Here is a 23,668-nt window from a genome sequence, read left to right on the forward strand (position 1 = left end):
ACAGCAATCTCTCCATGGAGATTAGACGCATGTGAGCACTCATTCACTCCCGGTTCAACAGCCTCCGTACACAGAAGGGCACCACAACACTACCATTAAAAGAAAAAGTAATGCCAAAATACATCAGAGAGAGAAAGAACGGACATACCCCACCCCCACCGGATGCTGGATGTATTGAAATTTTATAAGTTGTCCCCCACCCCTTAGGAAAGCATTCTTCTCTCTCTGACAACTCAGAATAAAGCATGTGTCAGGCATAATTTCATTTTCAAGATTTAATTTTTGCTACGTAACAGTGGAACACACCTTTTAAAAAAACTGCCTTAAAATCTGGAACAAGCGCGGGGGGCGGGGCGGAGGGAGGGAGGCGTGCCCCTCAAAGCACATCTGGGACCTTTCCTACAGAAACAAATCCAGTAAAATTAAGAAGGGCAACTCGTTCTAAACTCAGTAGGGGCCCTCGTGGGAAGCAATTTATCAAAATTAAAATATTTCACAGATGATTTCTTCTGAAAAGTTTTCATGCTGTCAATAACCTGCAATTCTTTTCCTCTTCGAGTGGCAGTTTCTGCCTCCCTAATAAAAAAAGCCAAGGCCCATGAGTGCTAGGAGACCCTCGGAGCGCGCCACCTACCCCCGATCAGGACGGCTGCTGGCAGTGAAAGCCAGCCCTGGGACCCACCCTCACAGAGAGGGTTTTCAAGAGTCGCCGCAGCGACCGAAACAGACCCCCTTTAGAAAGCAGACGGCGGGGCAGCCGCCTCCCCTCCTTCAAAGAAAGTAGCGCGCCTTCCCGCCCCGGCGCCGGCCAGGGGAAGCGGAGCCGAGCCCCGCACTCACCATCGCCGCTCGCGGGGCTCCAGGCAGACGCCAAGTTCAAACCTCGCCGCCGCTCCGAGGAGGCGGCGCGGGGCATCGCCGGCGGGCTCGGCCGCGCTTAACAATGGGCCGCCCGGCCGCGCCCAGCGCCGCCGCGTCCGGGCTACAGCGGCTGCGGCGCGGCGGGCCGGGGGCGCGCGGCTCCCGGGGCCGAGTCCGGGCGCCGGGGAGCCGAAGGGTGCGGGGGCGCCCGCCGACCACGCCTCCCGGCCGCTGGGGCCGCGCCGCAGGGGCCGCGCTCGCTCCGCGCTCGCCACCAGGTAATCCCACAGGAAGCCTCCCGGATTGGCCCGGGCGCTCAGGACGGGATTTGCATTTCAATAGCAGGGAGGGCTCCCCAAGGTTTGAAAACGGATTCTGGGATCGAAGAGTCGGGCTCCGCTCGCCGCTCCGCAGTCAACGTCTTCTAGTCCTGGTAATATTAAGGGGACCAGCGCACACTCTCAGTCTCGCCTTTATCAGTTCACAGTCAGAAAGGTGTCTTAATCGCACCCCGTCCCCCCCGCATTGTGAAATGAACAGGGATCCAATAGCTAAACATTAAGGAGCCCGCGGAGCCCGCGCTCACTTTTCAGGGGCTAGTACAGTTAGTAATTGATTAAATGAAGCATGAATGAAGCAAGGTAAAAAGTTCACAGCTAAAAAAAAAAAAGCTCACGTTAGAAGGAAAATAACCATCCATCCTTTTTCTCTGTATGTCCTTTTTTCAGTCTAAGTCAAGCGGAGAGACTCAGGTTGCTGCTGATCGGCTACTGCTGTTGAAAGCTCCCTTTGCAGACTTTTTGTTTCCAGGAGCATCCTCTCTAGATGGGGGACAGATGGTTGCTTCAGAGTTTGTAAGTGTGATCCTTCGGGAGATTTTTGATTCAGCTTTGCAAACTTGGGTCTTCGACAATATACACATTTGCATTTGTTTTGCATGTATGATATAGATGCCCAGTTACTATTCTTAAGGAAGGCATGGTGGTATTTTCAGTTTCATCTTTCTTCAAAGCTCTGCCAGCCTTTTCAATGGAGGTAAGGTTCTTTTCCCTTAGAGAGTACCTTTCTTAATTGCTTTCACATGTCATTTTCAGAGATTAAAATAACAGTAAGATTTGAAATTGGCTTTATTTCTTCTCACTTAAGGAGAATCCCTGGACCCACAACTAAAATAAACAACTATATACTGGGGGGATTTGGGGAGAAAAAGCAGAAAGAAAAAAAAAGATTGGCAACAGTTGTTAGCTCAGGTGCCAATCTTTTAAAAAAAAAAAGGAGAATCCCTGTAGTTAAAATTTCAGCTTATATATATTTTAAGCAATAAATATACGTATAGACACAGAGAAGAGAATGCCGAATCAGGTAGGAACTTGCAGCCTCGGTTCCCGCAGAGCTGATAGCATTTGCCTTTCCGTGGTTGTGCTCTTTATGGCCTGGCTGAAAGCAGAAGCATTAGCCGCCACAGCAACCACTGAATAAACCTCTTTAGTGATATCTTCATGGACAGCCTCCTCCACAATAAGGTATTTTCCCCCTTAAAACTGCATTTTGTTTTCAATATGGTATCACAAGCATGTACAAACACATACACACCTGTCACACAGTCAACGGGGCACCCACACACATTGTTGCTAGGCGTTAGAAGCAGGGAAGCTAATGTTGCCTGTCCTGTGTCTGAATGTCCTGTGGGAATCTAGTTTGGGTGGAGGCAGATGATGTTCAGAACTTAGCTTTAAAAAGCAGTCAGCCTACAGGTTTAGAAAGCACATTGCCACCGCCACCGTGTTGAGGATATAAGAAGCATTAGCTGGAGGACACGGCCAGGAGCTCTGTAGGCCGAAGAGATAAGACCTCTTTCCTGCTGCTTCTTTATCTTGTTTCTTAAGTATTCAGGGTCAGGTGAAATGTCATAAGGGTGGAACAGATCCTTCTATTCCTGTGTGAAACATTACTTTAAATTGCTGATTAAAAACACACTTTGGGTCCAAATCTTACCTCCCACACAGGCTGTGTTATACCAGTGAAATCTATCACTATGACGGGAGGGTCCTGGGCTTCCACTGTACCACAGATTCTGGAAAAATACTTTTTATTTGTATCTGTAACGCATCATCAGATATTTGTAGAAGAAAGGAAAACAACCTGTCTCAGGGAATCAAAGGTGAGACTGGAAATGCAGAAATCTCCGCAGCAATACAAAATTACGCTAACATCTCTCTGCATGAGCTAGGGGCAAGTTCCCTCGCCTGGTGCCTCAGTTCTCCTCCTGCAAAATGGTCCATCCCTCCCTTCACAAAGCATAACTACAAATGACTGTGAAACAGCTCCACATCTCAAGTGTATGTGTGGGTAAAGGCCAAGCTCATTATTAAAGATGGTCTCTCAGGTCACGCTGCCCTTCACTTCCTTGATGAAGGCCGCACTCTGAAATGGTGCATCACACTAGAATCCCAAGTGTTGTTTTGTTTTTTCAAATGAAAACAGATATATTGATTGAGAAATAAAGCTTTGAAAAATGCTAAGATCTTTTTGAGGAGGTAACAAATAGGAAAAAAGTGCACAACCTGCTCTTGGAGACAAGGGCATGCGTGGCCAGTCAGGATACTGCTATTTGCATACTTTTATTTAAAGTCATGCTTTTTTAAATAACATCCTTATCAAGATATAATATTTACATATTATACTTACATATGATATTTACATAAAATTTACACTTTGAACGAAGTACATTTTTGCTCTCCCGCCCCTACTCTCAAGGCTTCTCTGATGCTGGAGTAGGTGGTGGCAGGAAAAGACCAGAGAGACTGCCATAAGTCCCTGACAGAGTGGGGACCACAGAGTCCGCCTACACAGAGACGCTCCAGAGTGACCTGTGGAAGGTCCACTGAGGTGGTGATGGGAGGTGGTCACAAATCAAAAACAGGAGTCGTGACAGGAAGAGCCACTGTGCAGGCAGTACAGACACTGTGCATTCATGGGCCAAGTCGATTTCCTCCATCTCTCTTAAATATTTCCACCTACAAACCGAAACTTCAGTTTGAGAAAAACATGATGACCTAAATATATTTACAAACACTTCAGGGCTGGCCCTGTGGAACAGTGGTTAAGTTTGCACGTTCCGCTTCTCAGCGGCCCAGGGTTGGCCAGTTCAGATCCTTCGCAAAAGCCATGCTGTGGCAGGCGTCCCACATGTAAAGTAGAGGAAGATGGGCATGGATGTTAGCTCAGGGCCAGTCTTCCTCAGGAAAAAGAGGAGGATGGGCAGTAGTTAGCTCAGGGCTAATCTTCCTCAAAAAAAAAATCACATCAAATGAGACTGTGCTAATTGACGATCTAGTGTAATTCAGAATGGTTTGATTCATACTGTATTCATATTTAGAAGTTTGGTTTTCCATTACAATTGTCAGGTTTTATTATTAAGGAGAAACCTGTGAGGAGTATCTTTTTTAAACAAAAAGCTTAAGAAATTTAGAATTACTTCCCTATCTCTCTAAACTCCAGATTCAGCAACTATTCCGAGTGATTTAATTTCAATTAGTCTAACACATTTAATTAATTGTATCTTTAAAGAAACCACATATAGAAATCATATACCTGATTTAGGTTCTGAATTTATTTTTTCCAAATTCAGCTTCTTTTCTATATTATGGTAGTATAATTTTGAAATATATGTTGTACATTATTAAACTAAATTTCACTTAGAAATAGTCTCTTATTACTTCTATACTTTAGGATGTTAAACTAAATTTCACTCAGAAATAGTCAATCTTTACTTCTTATCAATTCAGTTTGGAACTCTTTCTATTATTCCAAATAAATAAAGTTTTAATGTGAAAAATATAACTGCTTGAAACATAAGAGTCTTTGCTAAATAATAATAATAATAATAGCAACTCACTCTTGCCACAGCTATACAATAAATTCCCTGGTCCATCTTCTTTTGGATGCTGACACCTTAGAAAAACCAGGTCAATATCTGTTGCATATTGAAAATCAGTTCTGGGGACTGTTTAACGGTCAATATAAACAGCTCATAACCAAGAAAACATACACTGGAAACATGGATTATTCCTCAGAGAGAAAATATTAGGGAGAACTTACGGTGTGTTTCCTTCTCAAACGGGTGTTTGGGCTTAGGATGAACATTATATAACTTGTGATGTAATATTCACTTTAATACTTTAATTTTTTTGAACCACTCACAGAAAAATGTGAAAAACAAATAAACAACTGTCCTAGTGAACAAAATGTTAAAATGGAAATTTAAAGCAAGGAAATGCATTTAAGACCACTCCAAACCTGAGAAATAATTTATTTCATGAAGTGGTGATAACATGAAAGGGGAAAACCCTATAACATCTTTCAGCTTCTCAGAGTTATTTAGTCTTTCAACCCCCTTGTACCCCTCTATCATAGTCCTTTTCCGTAAACAGCCCAGGGAGCCCCCAAGGCCACTGAGCTACCCCTTGCTCATCCTCTCTCCTTACTTAAGGCATCTGCTGCTGCTGGCAGCTGATGCATATTGACAAGGGCACCTCAATGTTTTCTATTCTTTGTAGCCCCAGGACTTGGGTCCCAAGTAAAGGCGTTTATGCAACCTGGCTGTTACCCAGGAAGCTGCTTAGAATCTTGCAGAGGTCAGAACCCAAGGAAAAGAGAAGGGAGGACTAGGTAGGCAAAAGTTCACCGACTACTTGTGCCACTACCAACCTATGTTGGTACAGCACTCAACCGCAGTGTGCATGGTTTAGTGGGTCAGAGTCGGGATCCTGCATCAAACCTGTATTGGTCTAAACAGAAACAAAAAGGAAGAACAGAACAACAACAAAACTAGCCGAATAAAACTTGAAGAGAGAGCTTCAGAGGGTGAAGGTAGTCGGCAAGTTTCTGTCCTCATGGAAACGTAGGAGACAAAGGACATTTTCAGTGTTATGGGGTCATGATGATTAAGTAACAGTCACTCAGGTTGGCAGCCTCAAGTCCTCAAGGAGACAAGGATTGACAGCATTCTCTTTGGAAAGTCTTGCTTGAAAGATTAGAAATGCATCCTGGAGACTGGAAGCAATCTAAAGGTTCATACAGCAAATAGTTAAATTAATTGTGAGGCATATCATGCAGCATTTAAAAAGAAAAAAGTAGGCCTATATGTAGTGATGTGGAGAGATGTCCATATTGTTAAGTGAAAAAGTTTCCCATTTGCTGTCTGCATACAGATTATATACAATATTTATTATATTTTTTATAAAAGTCCAAAAAGAATCTGGAAGGAGATGCTAAACTATTCCTGGGGAGTAGGACTGTAGGGAGAGGAATTCTCGGGGTAAATACAACTTTACCTTTTGATTTTAAACACATCCATAGAGTTTGAGCATTTTTTAAAACAATAAATATGATTTAGGGCCAGCCTGGTGGCTTAGTGGTTAAGTTTACATGCTGTGCTTTGGCAGCACGGGGTTCACTGGTTCGGATCCTGGGTGCAGATCCACACACCACTTATCAAGCCATGCTTGGCTTCCGTGGTCTGGGGTTCGCAGGTTCAGATCCCTGGCACGGACCTACACATTGCTCATCAAGCTATGCTGTGGTAGCATCCCACATATAAAATAGAGGAAGAAGGTCACAGATGTTAGCTCAGGGCCAATCTTCCTCACCAAAAAAACCCCAAGAACCCCACATTGTAAATAGACAATTATGAAGAAGAAAAAAATCATTCAGCAAACCTGCCTTTGATTGTACTGGGCATGTCACAGCTAAAACCTTTACCCTTCACCTAGATGCGTGGTCTTAACACGTATGATATTTGTTATCAGAGGGATTTATGTAATGTGGATTAACAAGAGATTTCAGACAAAAATTTAATAGAAAGGTGTGAAATTCCAGAAGTTATCAGATTTATATAGCACCAGCATCTTAAGTGACAGTGTCTAGAAAGTAAATAAAAAGCTACAAGGACTGCACCGGCTGATAACCACTGTCTCAGTTCCAGTCACTCTTCATATATGTATGTGATCCCCACTTGTTACTGCTGTGACACCAAGGACATTACACTCTTTTCTGGGCACAAAGAGTTAATTTCTATGCCTAGAATTATCTGACAGAATAACGTAAGGAAAGTTCAGTTCTGGACGTGATTTAGATATTACCATCAAACTTTCAATTCCTTTTATATTTTAGTTGACAAAATATCATTCAGGAAGTTTCCGAATAGCTTAAAATAGTGAATTTTCCCATTGATCTTTTTTTTCTCCTCCTCCTTCTCTTTCTTCCTCTCTCCTTGAACCATTTCAATTCAAGTACCACCTACTGAGTACCTGCTAAGGGCCAGGCTTTGGGAACATCAAGATGGACGAGGTCCTAAGCCCCGACTTCAAGGAGCTTACAGTTTAACTCAGAAACTCAGATATCTAAAGAAATTATTTCAACGCCATGTGGTAAGGAGAGGGGAGCGTGGTAGTCAAGAGCGTGGACTGGATTCAAGAGCTTGTTAGCTGTGAGGAAGGTTAACTGATCTCACTAGGCCTCAGTTTTTCCTCTGTAAAATAAGAATAATTGCACCTCTCATCGGTTTTTGCAAAGATTATATGAGATAATCATTGAGTGTGTGTGTCCGGGGGGCAGGAGTAGTAGTGAGACATTAACTGTTCTTATTCCCTCCACTGAACTTCCCAGCAGTCCTGCGTTTCCTCCCAGGCAGTGCCATTCATTGACCAAGGAAGGGATGACTCAGCAAAACTCCTATAACAAAGGAATCCAGGCATAGACTTACGATTTGGAAGAATACACAATTAGTCAGAACCAGTTTTTCTCCCCAACAGACATTACAGCTTTCTAGGACTAACAAGGAAGGGCAAAGAGAGTCAGAAGGGAAGTGAGGGGCTGGCTCAGTGGCACAGCAGTTAAGTTCACACGCTCTGCTTCAGCGGCCTGGGGTTCACTGGTTCAGATCCCAGGCGCAGACCTACGCACAGCTTATCAAGCCATGCTGTGGCAGGCGTCCCACATACAAAGTAGAGGAAGATGGGCACAGATGTTAGCTCAGGGCCACTCTTCCTCAGCAAAAAGAGGAGGATTGGCAGCTGATGTTAGCTCAGGGCTAATCTTCCTCAAAAAAAAGAAGGGAAGCAAAAGAGAGTTAGAAGCTAGAGCAACTTTGAGTCCTAGGTTGGGCAAAATTGAAACTCCAGATAGGCACTTAGGGATTTGAGAGAAGAAAGTAAGTGGGCCCTGACCCCAAGCAAGAGTCTGGAGAGCTGGCTCAGTCCCAGAGGTGCTGGGAACCCAGACAGAGTAGGAATCAAAGAAATGTCTGTGCGGTGTACCTAGGCAAGAGAGAGCATCCCACTTTGCTTTCCACCAATCCTCCCAACCCAGAGTGGTCCAGGAGAGGCAGAATGTTTCTGATAAAGCCAAGAGGGCTTAGATGCCTGATGGATCTGAAGCTGCAGATACCACCATCCTAGGCTGGATGGTGACCAGATACTGACCAGCATGTCAGACACCAGCATGGGGAGACGGTGACATGGACACCAAAGGTGCAACTTCACTTTGTCTCCTTAAAACACAGACACACACACACACACACACACAGGGACTCTGCCTAAGCCCCTCACACCTCAGCTGCAACCCCAGGAGCTGGAGGAGACCCTGAATTGGCTAATTTTAAGTTTCTGTCTCCTTGCTAAAAGAGGTCTCAAAACAGAAATTACAGTTTTTTTTTTTAAAAGAAACAGTTACATTTCATTCATAATTGTGTTTGTGGCTTAAGATTTGTACCCACCAAACACACAAAATGCTCAGCACTGTGTCTGGCACATGAGAGTTCAAAAACAGTAGCTGTTTCTATTTTGATTAATAGTTCTACGTACTGGTAGCAAGCAGAGGGGAGGGTATTTCTATCAGGGAGGGGTATAGAGAAGATGTATGAGAGAGGTCCTAGAGGTTGTGCATGAGCTTACTGGGGTAAGAGAAGGGGAGAAAAAGGTCTGGGCAGAAAGTTTTAAGGTCCCGAAGCATCAAATAGCACAGGTCAACTGGGTAACTGCAAGTAACATGGCCAGGGCGGGGCTGGTGGCAAACGATGTCGATGGAGAGGCAGAAAATGGAAGTGAGCTTTTGGGGCCCTCTTCAGGATTTAGACTTTATCTTGTAGGCAGTGAGAAATCACTAAAAGTTTTACACCAGTGTCATGATGAGATACACGCCTTCAATAAGTCACGTGAGAGCCAGCCCTGATGGCCTAGCAGTTAAAGTTCAGCACCCCGAGTTCGGTTCCCGGGCATGGAACTACAGCACTCATCTGTCACTCATGCTGTGGCAGCAGCTCACACAGAAGAACTAGAGGGACTCACAGCTAAAACATACAACCAGGTCCTGGGGCTTTGGGGAGAAAAAAGAAAGCCACGTGATGGTATGTGGAGGACGGATTGAATGGAAGGTGCTGGGCTCACTGATTTGGACCATAATGCCTAAGGTAGGATCCCCTCCTCTGGGGCCAGCACTGTGCATGGTTAAGAGTGCAGTCTCTAACTTAGATTTGACTCCTGGCCACGGCACCTACTGTGTGACCTTGGTCTGGTCATTACCTGCTCCATGAAGCAGCTTCCTCATCTATAAAATGAGAACCAAAAATTGAACCTGAGACACAGGGTTGTTGGGGTTTTAGATGTATTACTTCATGTGAAGCACTTAGAACAGTGCCTGGCATAAAGTAAGTGTTTATTAAATTCTAGCTCTTCCTAATCAGGCTGCACTTAAAATCACGATTAACTTTCTAAGAGGGAGAACGATGATTATGTCGGAGAATCAGGGTAAAGTCTTCAACTCATGGTATTCATTGAAATTTTGGTCACTGAGCAAAATTTCAGGGAAGAAAATCCTTCTTTGTAAATTTGCTTGTAAAAGGTACAGGTCAAGCTGCAATTTGATGTAAACCTCACCAGCTCAAAAGTGATTGTAGTTACTTGTGCTGAAAAAAAATTTTTCCTTTTCAACCCTGAAGCTCTGAACAGGGTTGATACTAACTATTAACAGCTGCCACCTCCCATTAGCGGCAGCAACCTCCTGGAAGAAGGTGAAGTGCACCTGGTACGTGAAGGGCATTTGACTCTTGGAAGAAGACATGTGATCTAGGTGCCAGTGAGTACTGCCGGCCCAGTATCCTGAAAGGCAAAACTCCACAAGTGACAGGTCCTTAAAAGCATGGGGTCAGCTGGAGTGCATTCAAATGCCGGTATGTCCTTGTCACTGGGGAGAATGCCCAGGGAAAGTGGGGAGGCGGTGTGGGCAAGGGCGGACACGGCTGAGCCAGCCAGCTTCCTCAACTTCACCTGAGTGGAAGCGCGAACATTATTTTCTGTCAAGGGAGGTGAGTATTTTAATTCATGGTGTCCAAAAAGCATAAGGACTGAGGATTGAAATCTTTTCTGAGACAACCTGATATATTCTGATGGAAGCTGTAAACCTTTTTTTTTCCTTTCCAGAAAAATATTCATATGTTTCTGAAGATAAAGTTAAATAGGATTTGGGGGAGGTGTGAGGAAGGGGAGGCATAATCCACTTAGAGAGGGAATTCAGTGCAATTCCTGTTGTTGGTTTGCTACTTGTATTTTAACAAAAATGGCTTTGCTGCCGGAGAGCCTGCATGATGACTGGGTGGGGAGAGAGAGCCGTTAAGACAGTGCGGGAGATAAGAGATAAGAAGGAAGACTGGGCAAAGAGTAGACCTGGGATGGAAAACACCTGCGTGGCTGGAAGGCAGTAGGTGGAGGGTTTTGAGGCCAAGTTGAGGGATCTGAACATAATCATACGTGATACATAAGGAGAAGGCAGAACTGGAAATGGAGACAGGGGATCCTGTTATAAATTGGCATACAAATTGAACAAATGACTTCTAGAAAACTGTTTTAATCACCAGAAGTATCACGCTATTCCATGCTTTCAAACCCATAACATTTATTGCAAAGAGCTGCTTCCCTGACCAAGAGGATTCATCAAAGTCACCAACAATGATTTCTTCCTAACAATGCAAAACATCAACAAAAACAAAATTGCTCATTGATTTGGCACTTCTCTTTGCATTGTATCACAATTTTAGGCCTTTCAAAAAGGATAACTTATTAATTTTATTTCTAGCATCAAGACTTCTATTCTGGGGCTGGCCCCGTGGCCGAGTGGTTGGGTTCACGCACTCCACTGCAGGTGGCCCAGTGTTTCGTTGGTTCAAATCCTGGGCGCGGACATGGCACTGCTCATCAAGCCACGCTGAGGCAGTGTCCGACATGCCACAACTAGAAGGACCCACACCGAAGAATATACGTACTGGGGGGCTTTGGGGAGAAAAAGGAAAAAAATAAAATCTTTGAAAAAAAAAAAGGACTTCTATTTTGGTGCCAGCCCGGTGGCATAGTGGTAAAGTTAACACACTCCTCTTTGGCAGCCCAGGGTTCACAGGTTCGGATCCCAGGCACAGACTTACACACCACTCATCAAGCCATGTTGTGGCAGTGTCCCATATACAAAATAGAGAAAGATTGGCACAGATGTTAGCTCAGAGCCAATCTTCCTCAGCAAAGAAAAAAAAAAAAAGACATCTATTTTACTGGCTAGGTTCTGTCCTAAAACTGTGATATATGAAGTCTTGACTACATATAAATATTTAAATGTCATCAACATTACCATACGCTGCTTTAAGAACAATCCAAGGTGCTATAGAAGTGTAACTTCAAGAGATAAAAACAAGAAAAGTTGCTAGGATAAAACCAATTGGAATTTTTGAAATGCAGATGACTTACTCTGATGATTTATGACTACTCAGGTTTAGACAATATGGTATTTAATGTCTACATATTTTTCTCTTTATTTTTTTTTTTAAAGATTTTATTTTTCCTTTTTCTCCCCAAAGCCCCCCGGTACATAGTTGTATATGTCTAGTTGTGGGTCCTTCTAGTTGTGGCATGTGGGACGCTGCCTCAGCATGGCTCGATGAGCGGTGCCATGTCCGTGCCCAGGATCCAAACCGGCGAAACCCTGGGCCACCAAAGCAGAGTGCACGAACCTAACCACTCAGCCACAGGGCCGGCCCCTACATATTTTTCAAAAGGAGTTAAATCCTATCTGGTGCTTTAGAGTTTGTTTTTTTTTTTTAAATCACCTTATCTTCGTTTATAAACTTATTTCTGGAAATAAAGTTTTCCACTAGCTGGTTGGCAGCTTCTTTGGTTTTGAAGTATTAGCTCCTCTGGCTCTCAAAAGAAAAACAGAGAAATTAAATGTAGCTCCTGTTTACTTTTTTGGCAGTCTCACTTTATTGACTTAAGGAAGCCAATTCATCTCCCCTTATTCTTTAAAAACCCACAAACAACATGCTTTTAAAAAAGACTCTAGCCACAAAGCACCATGATAATAGTTCATTTTCTAGAATCTCTTTCATTTGCCTGTAGTCACATGGTTTTCTTTTATACTTTCACATGTAGATTCAAGCAAGGGGAAATTTTTTCTTTACTTCCCAGCTTATTTGTCTGTCAGCACAACTTTCTCCCAGTAGGTGTTCAGGAAACTGCTCTACTCCAAGCCGGATGTCAGTGTTATTCCGCATACTTTAGTGCTCTTGCCTAGGAACCAGAAGATAAGATGGGAGAGAAAATTTATTTTTAAAGGTCCTGTAATCAGGACCTTTGGAACGTGTCCAAAGTGTGCTTGTATTGGCCAAAGGCAAGAAGATAACAGGATCCTGCACAGATTCTAGCAGGCTGCTGGCCTCCATTTCTCGGCGGTAGACCAGAAAGAGCTGAGCCACAGCCTACCAGTAATAGTAAGAGCCACCATTTATTTGTGCCCAGTGTTAGTCCTACACATGCCTCGGGCTTTATATACCTTATATCTAATTGTTCCAATAATACCTAAACATAGCTATCACCAGTCCCGTTTTATAGAAGAGAAAATGAAGGTCAGATTTTAAGTAACTTGTCAAGGTCCAACAGTGAAGAAGAGGCAGAAGGAAGAATCCAAGAAGTCTGCCTGACTCCAAAGCCCATGCCTTGTTCTCGTACCACCCTGGAATGGCCAAGATAACACTGCAGGTTAAACTACTTTAATCAGAGGACAAGCTTTTGTTGTCTCCTAGAGGGCGAAGGAAAGTGGTCATGTGCATTCTCTGTAGGCCAAGACTTTACTGTCATTCAGAGCCCCAAGAAAAAGAAAGCTACTTAAAAATTCTTTTTGCCTCATAAATCTAAATGGATTATTTTGCCTCATAAATCTAAATCATAAATGGAGGATGAGCAAAGCCCCAGATCTCTCCAGAATGATCTTCTTTTTCCTCAGCAAATGGAAAGTTACTTTTTTCCTTTAAAAATTATGCCTTTTCCCAAAGGAAGGGCACTTAACTTGGCCTGATTCCATCTTTACTGTCCACGCTATAAGGGACAGAGTTTCCTAACTGCCTTTAATGAGTCAGTAATTACCATTTTGCAAGCACGCCTTGGTTTCCTTCCTGGGCACTTTATTCACATCTTCCTTGATCTGGGTTGAGATTCCTTCCTCAACCCCAATGTCTACTAAGGAAATTCTAGCCAACCTCCCAGGACGTGCAAAACGTATTCCTTTCTCAATGAAACTTCTCTGATCCTTAAACCAAAAGCAATTTCTCTCTCCTCCAAATATTAAAAAATACATCATTCAATCATCTACCATAGCCCTTATCACCTTTCACCTTGAATAGAGCTATTGGTGCCCTTAAAACAAAAGTCTTCCCTCCCAGACTAGTGTTTCAGGAGCAGGGATCACGCCTCACTCGTCTCTGATATGCACGGTGCACAGCACGTGTTGGTATTGGGTAAATTAATGTTCCCAGACTGCAATACACATGCCCGTCATCTCATTTTTTGAGTCCACGTTGTTCTTGTTTCCCCTTTATTTATACGAGTCCTATTCTTTCAAGACCTTTCCCCAATTTAAGAATTAAATTTTTGGTGCTTATCATATCCTACTTTGAAGCATTATTTATTATGTGTATGCTCTGTAGTCCCAAGTAGATCTACTCCTGGGGCTAATGTCTGTCTGGATGATGCTGTTTTCATTCTTGCTATTAGCAGCAACTTTCATTTATTGACTGCCATGTTTCAGGCACTCTGCGGAGTGCTTCATTTACCTTATCCTATCCCTTACGGAACTTTCAGGTCCCCTGACTTTGTTCCTCAGCCTGTGTCAGCCCTCAGCCTTCTCTGCGATTCCGGAGGGCAGGGGTCACATCTTTCGTACCCATCTGGGAACCTACAGTGGCTCATGCAGTGCACGGTAGAGAATAGATGCCCAGTAAATGTTCCATCGGAGTTTTGGAACTACTGAGTTCACAAAACGAAAAATGCTTTAAAACCCGTTTTTAGAAATAACAGTAGTAATTCCATATTACTAATTATCACGTGAGAACCCTTCCTCTATCAGTACTGGAAGTGCCAGATTAAGAATTCTCTCCAGGGGCCAGCCCCGTGGCGCAGTGGTTAAGTTCACTGCTCCGCTGCAGGTGGCCCAGTGTTTCGTCAGTTTGAATCTTGGGTGTGGACACGGCACTGCTCATCAAACCACGCTGAGGCGGCATCCCACATGCCACAACTAGAAGGACCCACAACTAAGAACACACAACTATGTACCGGGGGGCTTTGGGGAGAAAAAGGAAAAAAATAAAATCTTAAAAAAAAAAAGAATTCTCTCCATATTTTTTTTATCCAGCATGAGGTCCCCACTCTTCATTAAATGAATGTGTTTTAGGCAAAACAATGAAAGCAAGCACTAAGCGCCTTGACTTTGAGCTTCCCTCCCACTCCCTGCCTGCACCCCACCTTCTTTATCTCTGGTCTATATTCGTATTTGGGTCCGAAGGGAGCACTGGTCTCCTCTTCATGTGCTGGAATAAAAAGATCTGATGGGAACTTAAAAGCTCCCCCACAGGAAACTGTCTGAGCCCGTGATTTACATCTCTGGTTTCCTTATTAACTAACTGCCAGGCTTCAGAAAACTGGAGCCAACCCAAGTGGGGACCCTGACAGCTGGCATGAAACATGAGACCAGAGACCAGTGTGTTACAGTTGCTGGAAAGTGGGGGGAACAGGGAGGCTGGGTGGGTATGAGGCAGGAAGCGGCTCTGGAAATTTGATGTGTGCTCCTGGTGAGGAGTATAGTTCTGGGTGATCAGAGGACACCTCACCCTTGATCCCTACGTTAGGGGGAGAGTCAGAGAGGCCAGTCTGCTAAAGGTTCAAGGGTAGGATTTGTTTCCTCTTTCTCCTATCTGAGAATGAGAAGGAGAGAGGAAAAGATAAGTAACCTAGAGAAATGTAAACAAGTGATCATTGTTCACGGAAAACAGGTATCTTTTATCTTGCATAAAAAACACTTAAAATGTTTGACTCCCTGACATATGAGGTAACGAGGACATTATACAGAATCAGAAGAGTCTGTCTTCTTAATTCTAATTTAAAAACAACAGTAAAGGGGGAAAGTGGGGACTTGTTCTATGGGTACACAGTTTCAGTTGTGCGAGATGAAAAGTCCTGGAGGGCTGTTGCACAACAATGTAAGTATACTTAACACCACTGAACTATAAACTTTACAGTGGTTAAGATGGTAAATTTTATACTATGTGTTTTTTACCACAATTAGAAATTTTTAAAAACTTAAAAGAAACATTAAAGAATAAGGGAAAGAAGAAAATAGCCAAACACCTTCTGAAGAGGAAAATACATTACCGCTCCTTTGGCTGCTATTTCATCCCCTCTCCCCCTTTTCCTCTTAGCAAGCTGCCTAATAGTGACACATAAATATCCTTCCTCTTTACGTGGACAAAGCGGGAGAAAAGAGAGAGAGATAAGAGTTTGCAGAAGCAGAGGGGGAAACTGTGGGTCTTCCTCTTTCTTTAAAGGAGTGTCTCTTTCTAAACCACAGGCCAATAGGATATTTTCAAAATGGCATAATAATGTTATGTATATGTAACAGTATAATAGATAAGAGCAAAAGAAGCTTTTGAGGTCCAGCTAACAGCCTCCATTAAGTCCTTACTACTTGGTTCCAAATCCACAGTCTATAGAGATTCATAGAGCTAACAGTTGAGGACAGTCCTGCCAAGAGGCAAAAAAAGGAATCCACCTCTAGGTGCCTCCTAATTCTTCTTCCTATCCCCCAACCCCATCCCATTTTTTTCTTTCTTGTCCAGTTGGGAGGCTGAGCTGTTTATATTGACTGATTTAATTTATGGAAGGGACTGTTTTTGAGTCTGGCCTACTTTGGAGTTTTTTTTCTTTCAGAGATGGGTGTTTGTTGATCAAAGCAACTAACAACAAATGTTGTTTTAATTTATGCTTCCTTTAGTTCTGCAAATTTGGGGGGGGAGGGCTTTTTTATAAGAGGTAATGAGGCAGAATCCTGTTAATGGCAAGGATATTTTCTCACCAAATTAAAACTGCTGTATGCTTAAGAAAAATAATGAAATAAAAGTAGCTTTTCTTTGGGGAGTAAATAAATTTGAAGGCAGGAACCTTCCCACGCAGTTTGAGCTTACTGCTCCTACCATACAGGCCGGGGAGGGAGGCAAACAGGATATTTTTCTCTTCTTCTTTTTGCCCCTAACTTGAAGTAACGGAATAATTTACAGTAAGAAGAATCTGATTAAAACATTTAAGACGTATGCCTACTAAAGCAATAACCTAAATGCCAACAGTAGGGATAGAACTTTTTCTGTTTTATTTCTCTCTGAAAATATATTACCTTCGTTTATTTTAGCCAAAAGAGCTTAGAGCTTGTATGAATACCACTTCACTAATATTAGTCCCACATATGCAACGAGACCAGACAATCTTGCTGTGTTCTTTTTTTTTTCAGAGGGATAAATCATCTTGACTTTCTCACTGTATCCTTAATGGAATTGTACATAAAGCTCCTGTTTCCTAGATCAGAACTCTGAAAAATGCTCTTACCTTAAGTGTGGAGGCCATGCAGCACATGAATGAGAGGGTCAATACCAGCTAAACCTGTCTCTCCCTGGATGTTTCCTTCTGGGTGTTCATTCATCGAACATGCATGTTTTATTGAGCAACCACTATGCCAGGGGTGCCGTGTGATGGAATCTGTCTGGCAGGCTGGGGGATGACAGGAAGGCATCCTAAACCGGAACTGATGAATTATGCAAGGATTCTAAACTGAGGTCTAGAAAATGAATGGGATTAGCCGGGCAAAGAGAATTGAGGGAAGAGAGACCAGCAAGACCCGGCAATGGGAAGAAACCAGTGTGGCTGGAGGAGAGCACAAAGGAGGAAGTGGCAAAGGGGCGAGCACAGCCTGGACACACAGGTCTGGCCAAGTCCCGGTTAGGAGTTTGAAGCTTTTCCAAAAGGCAAAGGGAGGGGCCAGCCCCAAGGCCGACTGGTTAAAGTTCTGCGCGCTCCCACTCCACTTCAGCAGCCCAGGTTCACAGGTTCGGATCCTGGGTGTGGACCTACTCCACTCACCAGCCATGCCGTGGAGGCATCCCACATGCAAAGTAGAGGAAGACTGGTGCAGATGTTAGCTCAGGGCTAGTCTTCCTCAAGCAAGAAAAAAAAAATACGAGGATTGGCAATGGATGTTAGCTCAGGGAGATTCTTCCTCTCTCACACACACACACACACACACACACACACACAAAAGGCAACGAGAAAGCTTTGGCAGTTTTGAAGCAGAGAGACAAGATCAGATTTGCATTTTAGAAGGATCACTTTGCCTGCAGTGGCCCCCAGTGGGAGGGGAGCAAGGGCAGAGACCAGCTAGGAAACCGCCACAGGAGTACAGCCCAGAGCTGATGTAGTGACCCCAGCCCAGAATGTAAGCTCCATGAGGGCAGGCCGCTCTGCTTGGTCTGCTGACTGTATCTCAAGCACCCAGAACAGTGTGTGGCACGTAGTAGGTGCTCAAATCTTTGTGGAACAAACGAATACACTAAGGTAGGGTAATGCCAGAGAGGATTAAAGGAAGGGGCAAATGAGCAGAAAAATTAGGGAGCGGAGCGGATAGGCCTTGTTAACTTTTCGAAACCATTAAAATCTCTTTCTTGCCTTAAACAGTCATGCTCCTTTGCATCCTTTCCATAATAAATCTATTTGATGCAATATAAAATATCTAAGTTATTTTCTAAATAAAATGCTACCTTTTTTTTAGTGTGTAAATCAATGATTTTTAGTAAACTTAGAGAGTTGTGCAACCATCACCATAATCTGGTTTTAGGACATTTCATCACCTCAAAAAGTTCTGCTGTAGCTGATTCCTGCTCCCACCCCCAATGCCAGGCAACTACTGATCTGCTGTTTGTCTCTATGGATTTGTCTTTTCTAGATATTTTAAATAAATGGAATCATACAATATATAATCTTTCATGTCTGGCTTCTTTCACTCAGCATAATATTTTTGAGGTTCATTCACGTTGTAGCATGTTTCAATAGTTCATTCCTTTCTGTTGTTGAATAATATTCCATTGTGTCTATACCACATTTCATTTACCCATTTACCAGTTGATGGACATTTGGACTGTCTCACATTTTGTCACTTATGAATGATGCTGCTATGAACATTTGTGTGCAAGTCTTTGAGAGGATAGACAGGAGCCTTGTTAATTTGGATTAGATGTAGGAGGTGGTGAAGAAAAATAAAGTCAAGGAGGATGCCCAGATTTCATGCTTGGGCAGCTGGAGGGATGATGATACAGTTCAGTGAAATGGGAAGACTAGAGAGGAGCAGCTTTGATGAGAAAGAGGACCTCAGTTTGGGGCAAGTGCCTGTGAGACAGGAGTGGGGATGCCCAGTAGGCAGGTGGACACGTGGGTCTGGAAGTTTAGCTTCTTCAAAACGTCTATCAAAGGCCCATTTTCTGAGCAGCCTATTTCATGTTTAAGACTTATTTCTCAGGCATAATAAAAGCAATTTTCTGTAACTTTAGCTCTTCTCTATATAAATCTGACCAAAGGAGAAATTCATAAAACATTGCATCAAATTCTCACTTTGGTTTGCATGATAATTATAATAACATCTTCTATTTGCTCAGCATTTCCTTTTTAAAAAACTGTGGTAAAATACACATAACATAAAATTTACCATCTTAACCATGTTTAAGTGTACAGTTCAGTGGCATTAAGTACATTCACATTGCTGTGCAAACATCACCACCATCCGTCTCCAGAACTCTTTCATCGTCCCCAAATGAAACTCTGTACTTACTAAACACTAAATACCCATCCCCCTCCTCCCAGCCCCTGGCAACCACCATTCTACTTTCTGTTCCTATTAATTTGACTCTTCTGTGTACGTCATACAAGTGGAATCATACAGTATTTGTCCTTCTGTGACTGGCTTACTTCACTTAGCATAATGTCCTCAAGGTTCACTCATGTGGTAGTCTGTGACAGCATTTCCTTCCTTCTTGAGGCTGAACAGTATTCTGTTGTGTGTACACACCACACTTTACTTATCCATTCATCTGTTGATGGACCCTTGCTTGGGTTGCTTCTACCTTTTGGGTATTGTAAATTATACTGCTATGAACATGGGTGTACAAGCATCTCTTCGAGCCTCTGCTTGCTCAGCATTTCCTTTCGAGAAATAAAAGATATGAGTTGAAAGATCTCTGTCATACTTTAACTCAGGCAAGCTGTAATACAGAATCACTTGACTAATAGGTGATCACACAACCAGTTCAAGATGGTAATAAGTCCCTCATAAAATTCCTTCTTTTCCCAGTAATCTGTAGCATCCTGAAAGTGACATGGTTCTGTTTGGTTTTGAGATAAAAGTGTTCAGTGGGTTCCTAAAGCTCTCGAAGTTTTCTGTAGTATGCCAGGTCAGGCAGGTCTGTACTGATACAGTTGGATTTACCAGAGCAGCACTTATCAGGGAGTGAAGTTATGACATGAGGTCAGGATGTCATACCTGTGGCAGAGAGAAAGATTAGACACACACCAGCAAACAGCAGGGAGGGGTTTGAAGGAACTGGCAAACATTCTCCCAGCTCTGTTAACTCATATCTGTCTCTCAGAAATACCAGCGCTCTCCACACATGAACAGAGCAGGCAGCTCATGGAAGATACCAGAACAGGGCAATGTTTTCATTCTACCAGGCTCATGAGAGACTGATGAGAATTGCCAGGAATTAAGTTAATAAGATCAGCAAGCTTAAATAGCCATAAACATCAGAAAACGCCATTTTAATTGTAAGAGATGTGGCAACAAGCAGCCAAATCCAGTGGCTGGATGATAGGCAAGGCTCTGGATCTTGCCGCTGCTGGGGAAGGAAAGCCGGATGCGTCTGGACCGTAATAGTACTCTCCCTCCTCCAAATGGCTGTTTCTTCTGTCGGGCTCCAAGCTCTAGGCCCAGGGTGCTGAGGGGATGTCACAGCTTCCTGGAACACCCTCCCAGATGCCCCACCCTCACCTGGTATGGAGGGTGGGACAAGAAATTAAACACAGGATATCAATGGCAGGGAGATAGGAGATCAAAAACCCATGGACCTCAGCCAGGCTGCACTGTGGGAGTCAGTGCCTCACAGGCAGAGCTGCGGCCACTTGCAGACTCCAGATGCTTCCACCAGGTGAGGCCCAAGGGCAGAGGCTTATTTTAACTCAAGGCCCTCAGAGGTCCTGTTATGTAGGCAATAACCCTATCCCACCTCTTTCTGGTCGGCATGGACAGCTGTGGAGTCCCAGGTGAGAACTGTGGAAGCCTTGGCCACTCTTTAGGGGAGGAGAGCCTGCCTTCCAAGTCAGTGGTTCCCACCCCAGGCTGCACCTCTGAACCACTCGGGAAGCTTTTAAAACCAGAGGCCCAGGAACAACCCTGAACCGAGTCAGAATTTGGGGGATGGATCCAACGTACTTGTTATTTTTTAAAACTCCCAGATGCTTCTCATGTGCAGCTTAGATTGAGAATCACAGCTTCTCAGTCACCTAGGGATTCCAGCTGCATAAACTCAAAAAGAACTATCCCTTAACATCTTACTGCATACATTTCACACGGCGACATAGGTGCCTCCAAAGAAACACAACTTAGACAGAAGTACTAGTTAACTAGGCTACCCTAACAAAATACCATAAACTGGGTGGCTGAAGCAACACAAACAATTTTTTCACAGTTCAAGATCAAGGTGGCAGCATGTTTGGTTTCTCCTGAGGCCTCTCTCCTCGGCCTTCAGGTGGCCTCCTGCTCGCTGTGTCCTCTCATGGTCTTTCCTGTGTGTATCCCGGGTGCCTCTTGGTGCATCCAAATTCCTTCTTCTTCTGAGGACCCCAGACCTAGGTGGTGAGGACACTAGATTGAACTAGGGCCCACCGTAATGGCCTCATTTTAACTTAACCACCTGTTTAAAGGCCCTATTTCCAAATACAGTCACATTCTGAGTCACTAGAGGTTAGGGACTCAACATCTGAATTGCAGGGTGGGTGGGGCACAATTCAGCCCATAACACAAGTTCTTTAATTGAGAAAGCGGCTTTCCTAAATAACTCTTTGACTTCACAAATATCAAATGTTTTATTCACTTAAAGTCAGAATTTCCTGATAAGTAAAGCTAGCCCATTAAAAAAAGAGTACTTTTGGAAATTATTCGAAGGCTGAGTGTCCCACATGGTGACTGACTATGGGGCCTACGAGAAAATAGGCTTTGAAATGGCCAGAATTAACGCCAGGAAGTAGCTCACCTATTTTGAAAATCGGGCTCGTTATCTTCAACGGCCAGGAAAGGAGAGCCAAACATATTTGGTATTTATAGCCCAGATAAGGAATGGTTTGAACAGCCAGACAAGGTGTCTCCAAACTGCAGCATGGGGTACAGCAGGTGTCACGACTCAAATGCCTATAGAAGCCGAGAAGGCAAATGGATGAAGTGAACCAGGCAGGGCTGTGACTACCGGGAGCGCTCACACCCTGTCTCAGGGCCTTGTGGAAAGTGGGTCCACTGTTATCCCAACTTCTCAGAAAAAAAGCTGGACATGCAAGTTTTTATGTTCCAGTTTTTACATGTTGGAAATTAATTCAAATAAAAAACACTACCACTCTGTGGGCCAAATAAAACAGCTTTAGGAGAGACTGGGTTTGCCTCTGGGGTAGCCACAAGGAGACCTGGGTTCTAGTCTTGGCAAGTTATGTGACTTTGCTACCACCTTCTCTGGAATTCATCTTGAAAAATAAAGGGGCTTTCTGAGAGTTTCTTGAAAGTCAGGTAGGCAATTCTTTTATTCTCTATAGGGGGAAATGCAGAGTCCTCAAGTCGAATGAAATTGCCAGCACAGAATCAAGGACCCCTAAGACCCTAGCATCTAAGTAGGAGCACGTCAACCCTACTGGCTCCTTCCCTCCCTCAGCTAGCTCCAAGCTGCCACAAGAGAACTTTTCTTGGAATGGATTTAGCTAGTTTAAAATTTTTATTTGGAACTAAGAAAAACACTATCTATGCATGATTTTCAATAAATGTTTTCTAGATTGACGGAGATTTATATGGTGACTTCAGTCAACAAATCTCAAAGTCCCCTCGCAGGATTAGATGCCTCTCAAGAAGCAGGGAGGCACCAGGGCGTAGTGGACCGTGCCCCAGCTCAGCAATCTAGAGCCATGGCCCTGGGCTCATCTCTGATTGACCAACGCCACGAATATATTTCTCTCATCTTCAATTGAACTGTAAAGATCTTGGGACTTTTCAACCCTAAATTCTATGATTCTAGTTACCAAATTAAAATACTAGTTTTCAATTCTGCAACCTGTTATAAGAGGCGGCAGGAAATGACCAGAATCAATTTGGTCATGTCACTTTAACCTGTGTCTAAGTTTTCTTGTTTTAATGTTGCCAGCTAGTTAACGTGATCATGTTGGATGGGGCTGTCAAACTCAACATTGGTGAGACACTTGGATGTTTTCAAATGCAAGGAGTTTTTTTGTTTTTGTTTTGTTTTTGTTTTATTTTTGCTGAGGAAGAGTTGCTCTGAGCTAACATCTGTGGCCAGTCTTCCTCTTTTTTTTGCTGAGGAAGATTAGCCCTAAGCTAACATCCATTGCCAATCTTCCTCCATTTTGTATGTGAGCTGCCACCAGAGCATGGCCACTGATAGATGAGTGGTGTAGGTCCATGCCCGGGAACTGAACCCGGGCTGCTGAAGCAGACAGAGCATGCTGAACTTAACCACTAGGCCACTGGGGATGGCCCTACAGGGAGTTTTATAAATGCATAGAACATAAGTGGTAAGGGATAATTATTGAAACCACAGTAGGTATGGTTCTTTAGGAGGAAAATATATTTGAAATCTCAAGCTTCAAAAGCAACTGGATAATGAAAAGTAAAGCTGGTTTTAATGCTTCACCATGGACTGCTGTGGCAGGCAGAATTCTAAAGACGGCCCCAAGATTCTTGTCCCCTGGTTATTCAATCAAACATTAATTTAGGTACTACTTTGAAGAGAGTTTGTAGATGTAATTAAAGTCCCAAGTCAATTGATCTTAAGATACGGAGATCATCCAGGTAAGTCTGACACAACCAGGTGAGCCTTTTTAAAAGCAGTTTTTTGGGGCCAGCCCTGTGGCCAAGTGGTTAAATTCCTGTGTTCCGCTTCAGCAGCCCAGGGTTTCGCTGGTTTGGATCCTGGGAGTGGACATGACAGCGCTCGTTAGACCACGCTGAGGCAGTGTCCCATGTGCCACAACTAGAAGGACCTGCAACTAGATATACAACTATGTACTGGGGGACTTGGGAAGAAAAAGCAGAAAAAAAAAAAGAAGATTGGCAACAGTTGTTAGCTCAGGTGCCAACA

At 43.5% G+C, this 23,668-nt stretch overlaps 2 protein-coding genes across 7 annotated transcripts in view; one reads left to right on the forward strand and one right to left on the reverse strand.

The window, feature by feature from the left end:
- SHROOM3 (shroom family member 3) overlaps positions 1-23,668 on the reverse strand; it is a 248,835-nt gene that overhangs the window by 78,148 nt on the left and 147,019 nt on the right. The gene's annotated exons all lie outside the window — the stretch shown is intronic.
- On the forward strand, positions 599-11,128 carry LOC138923547 (serine/arginine repetitive matrix protein 3-like). Its single transcript, XM_070262873.1, has 4 exons — positions 599-658; positions 739-1,139; positions 1,590-1,715; positions 10,993-11,128. Exons 1-3 carry the CDS (start codon positions 599-601, stop codon positions 1,639-1,641), a joined length of 513 nt encoding a protein of 170 aa, XP_070118974.1. The 3' UTR covers positions 1,642-1,715; positions 10,993-11,128.

Source organism: Equus caballus, chromosome 3, assembly GCF_041296265.1.
Source record: "Equus caballus isolate H_3958 breed thoroughbred chromosome 3, TB-T2T, whole genome shotgun sequence".
Taxonomy (NCBI): Eukaryota; Metazoa; Chordata; class Mammalia; order Perissodactyla; family Equidae; genus Equus; species Equus caballus.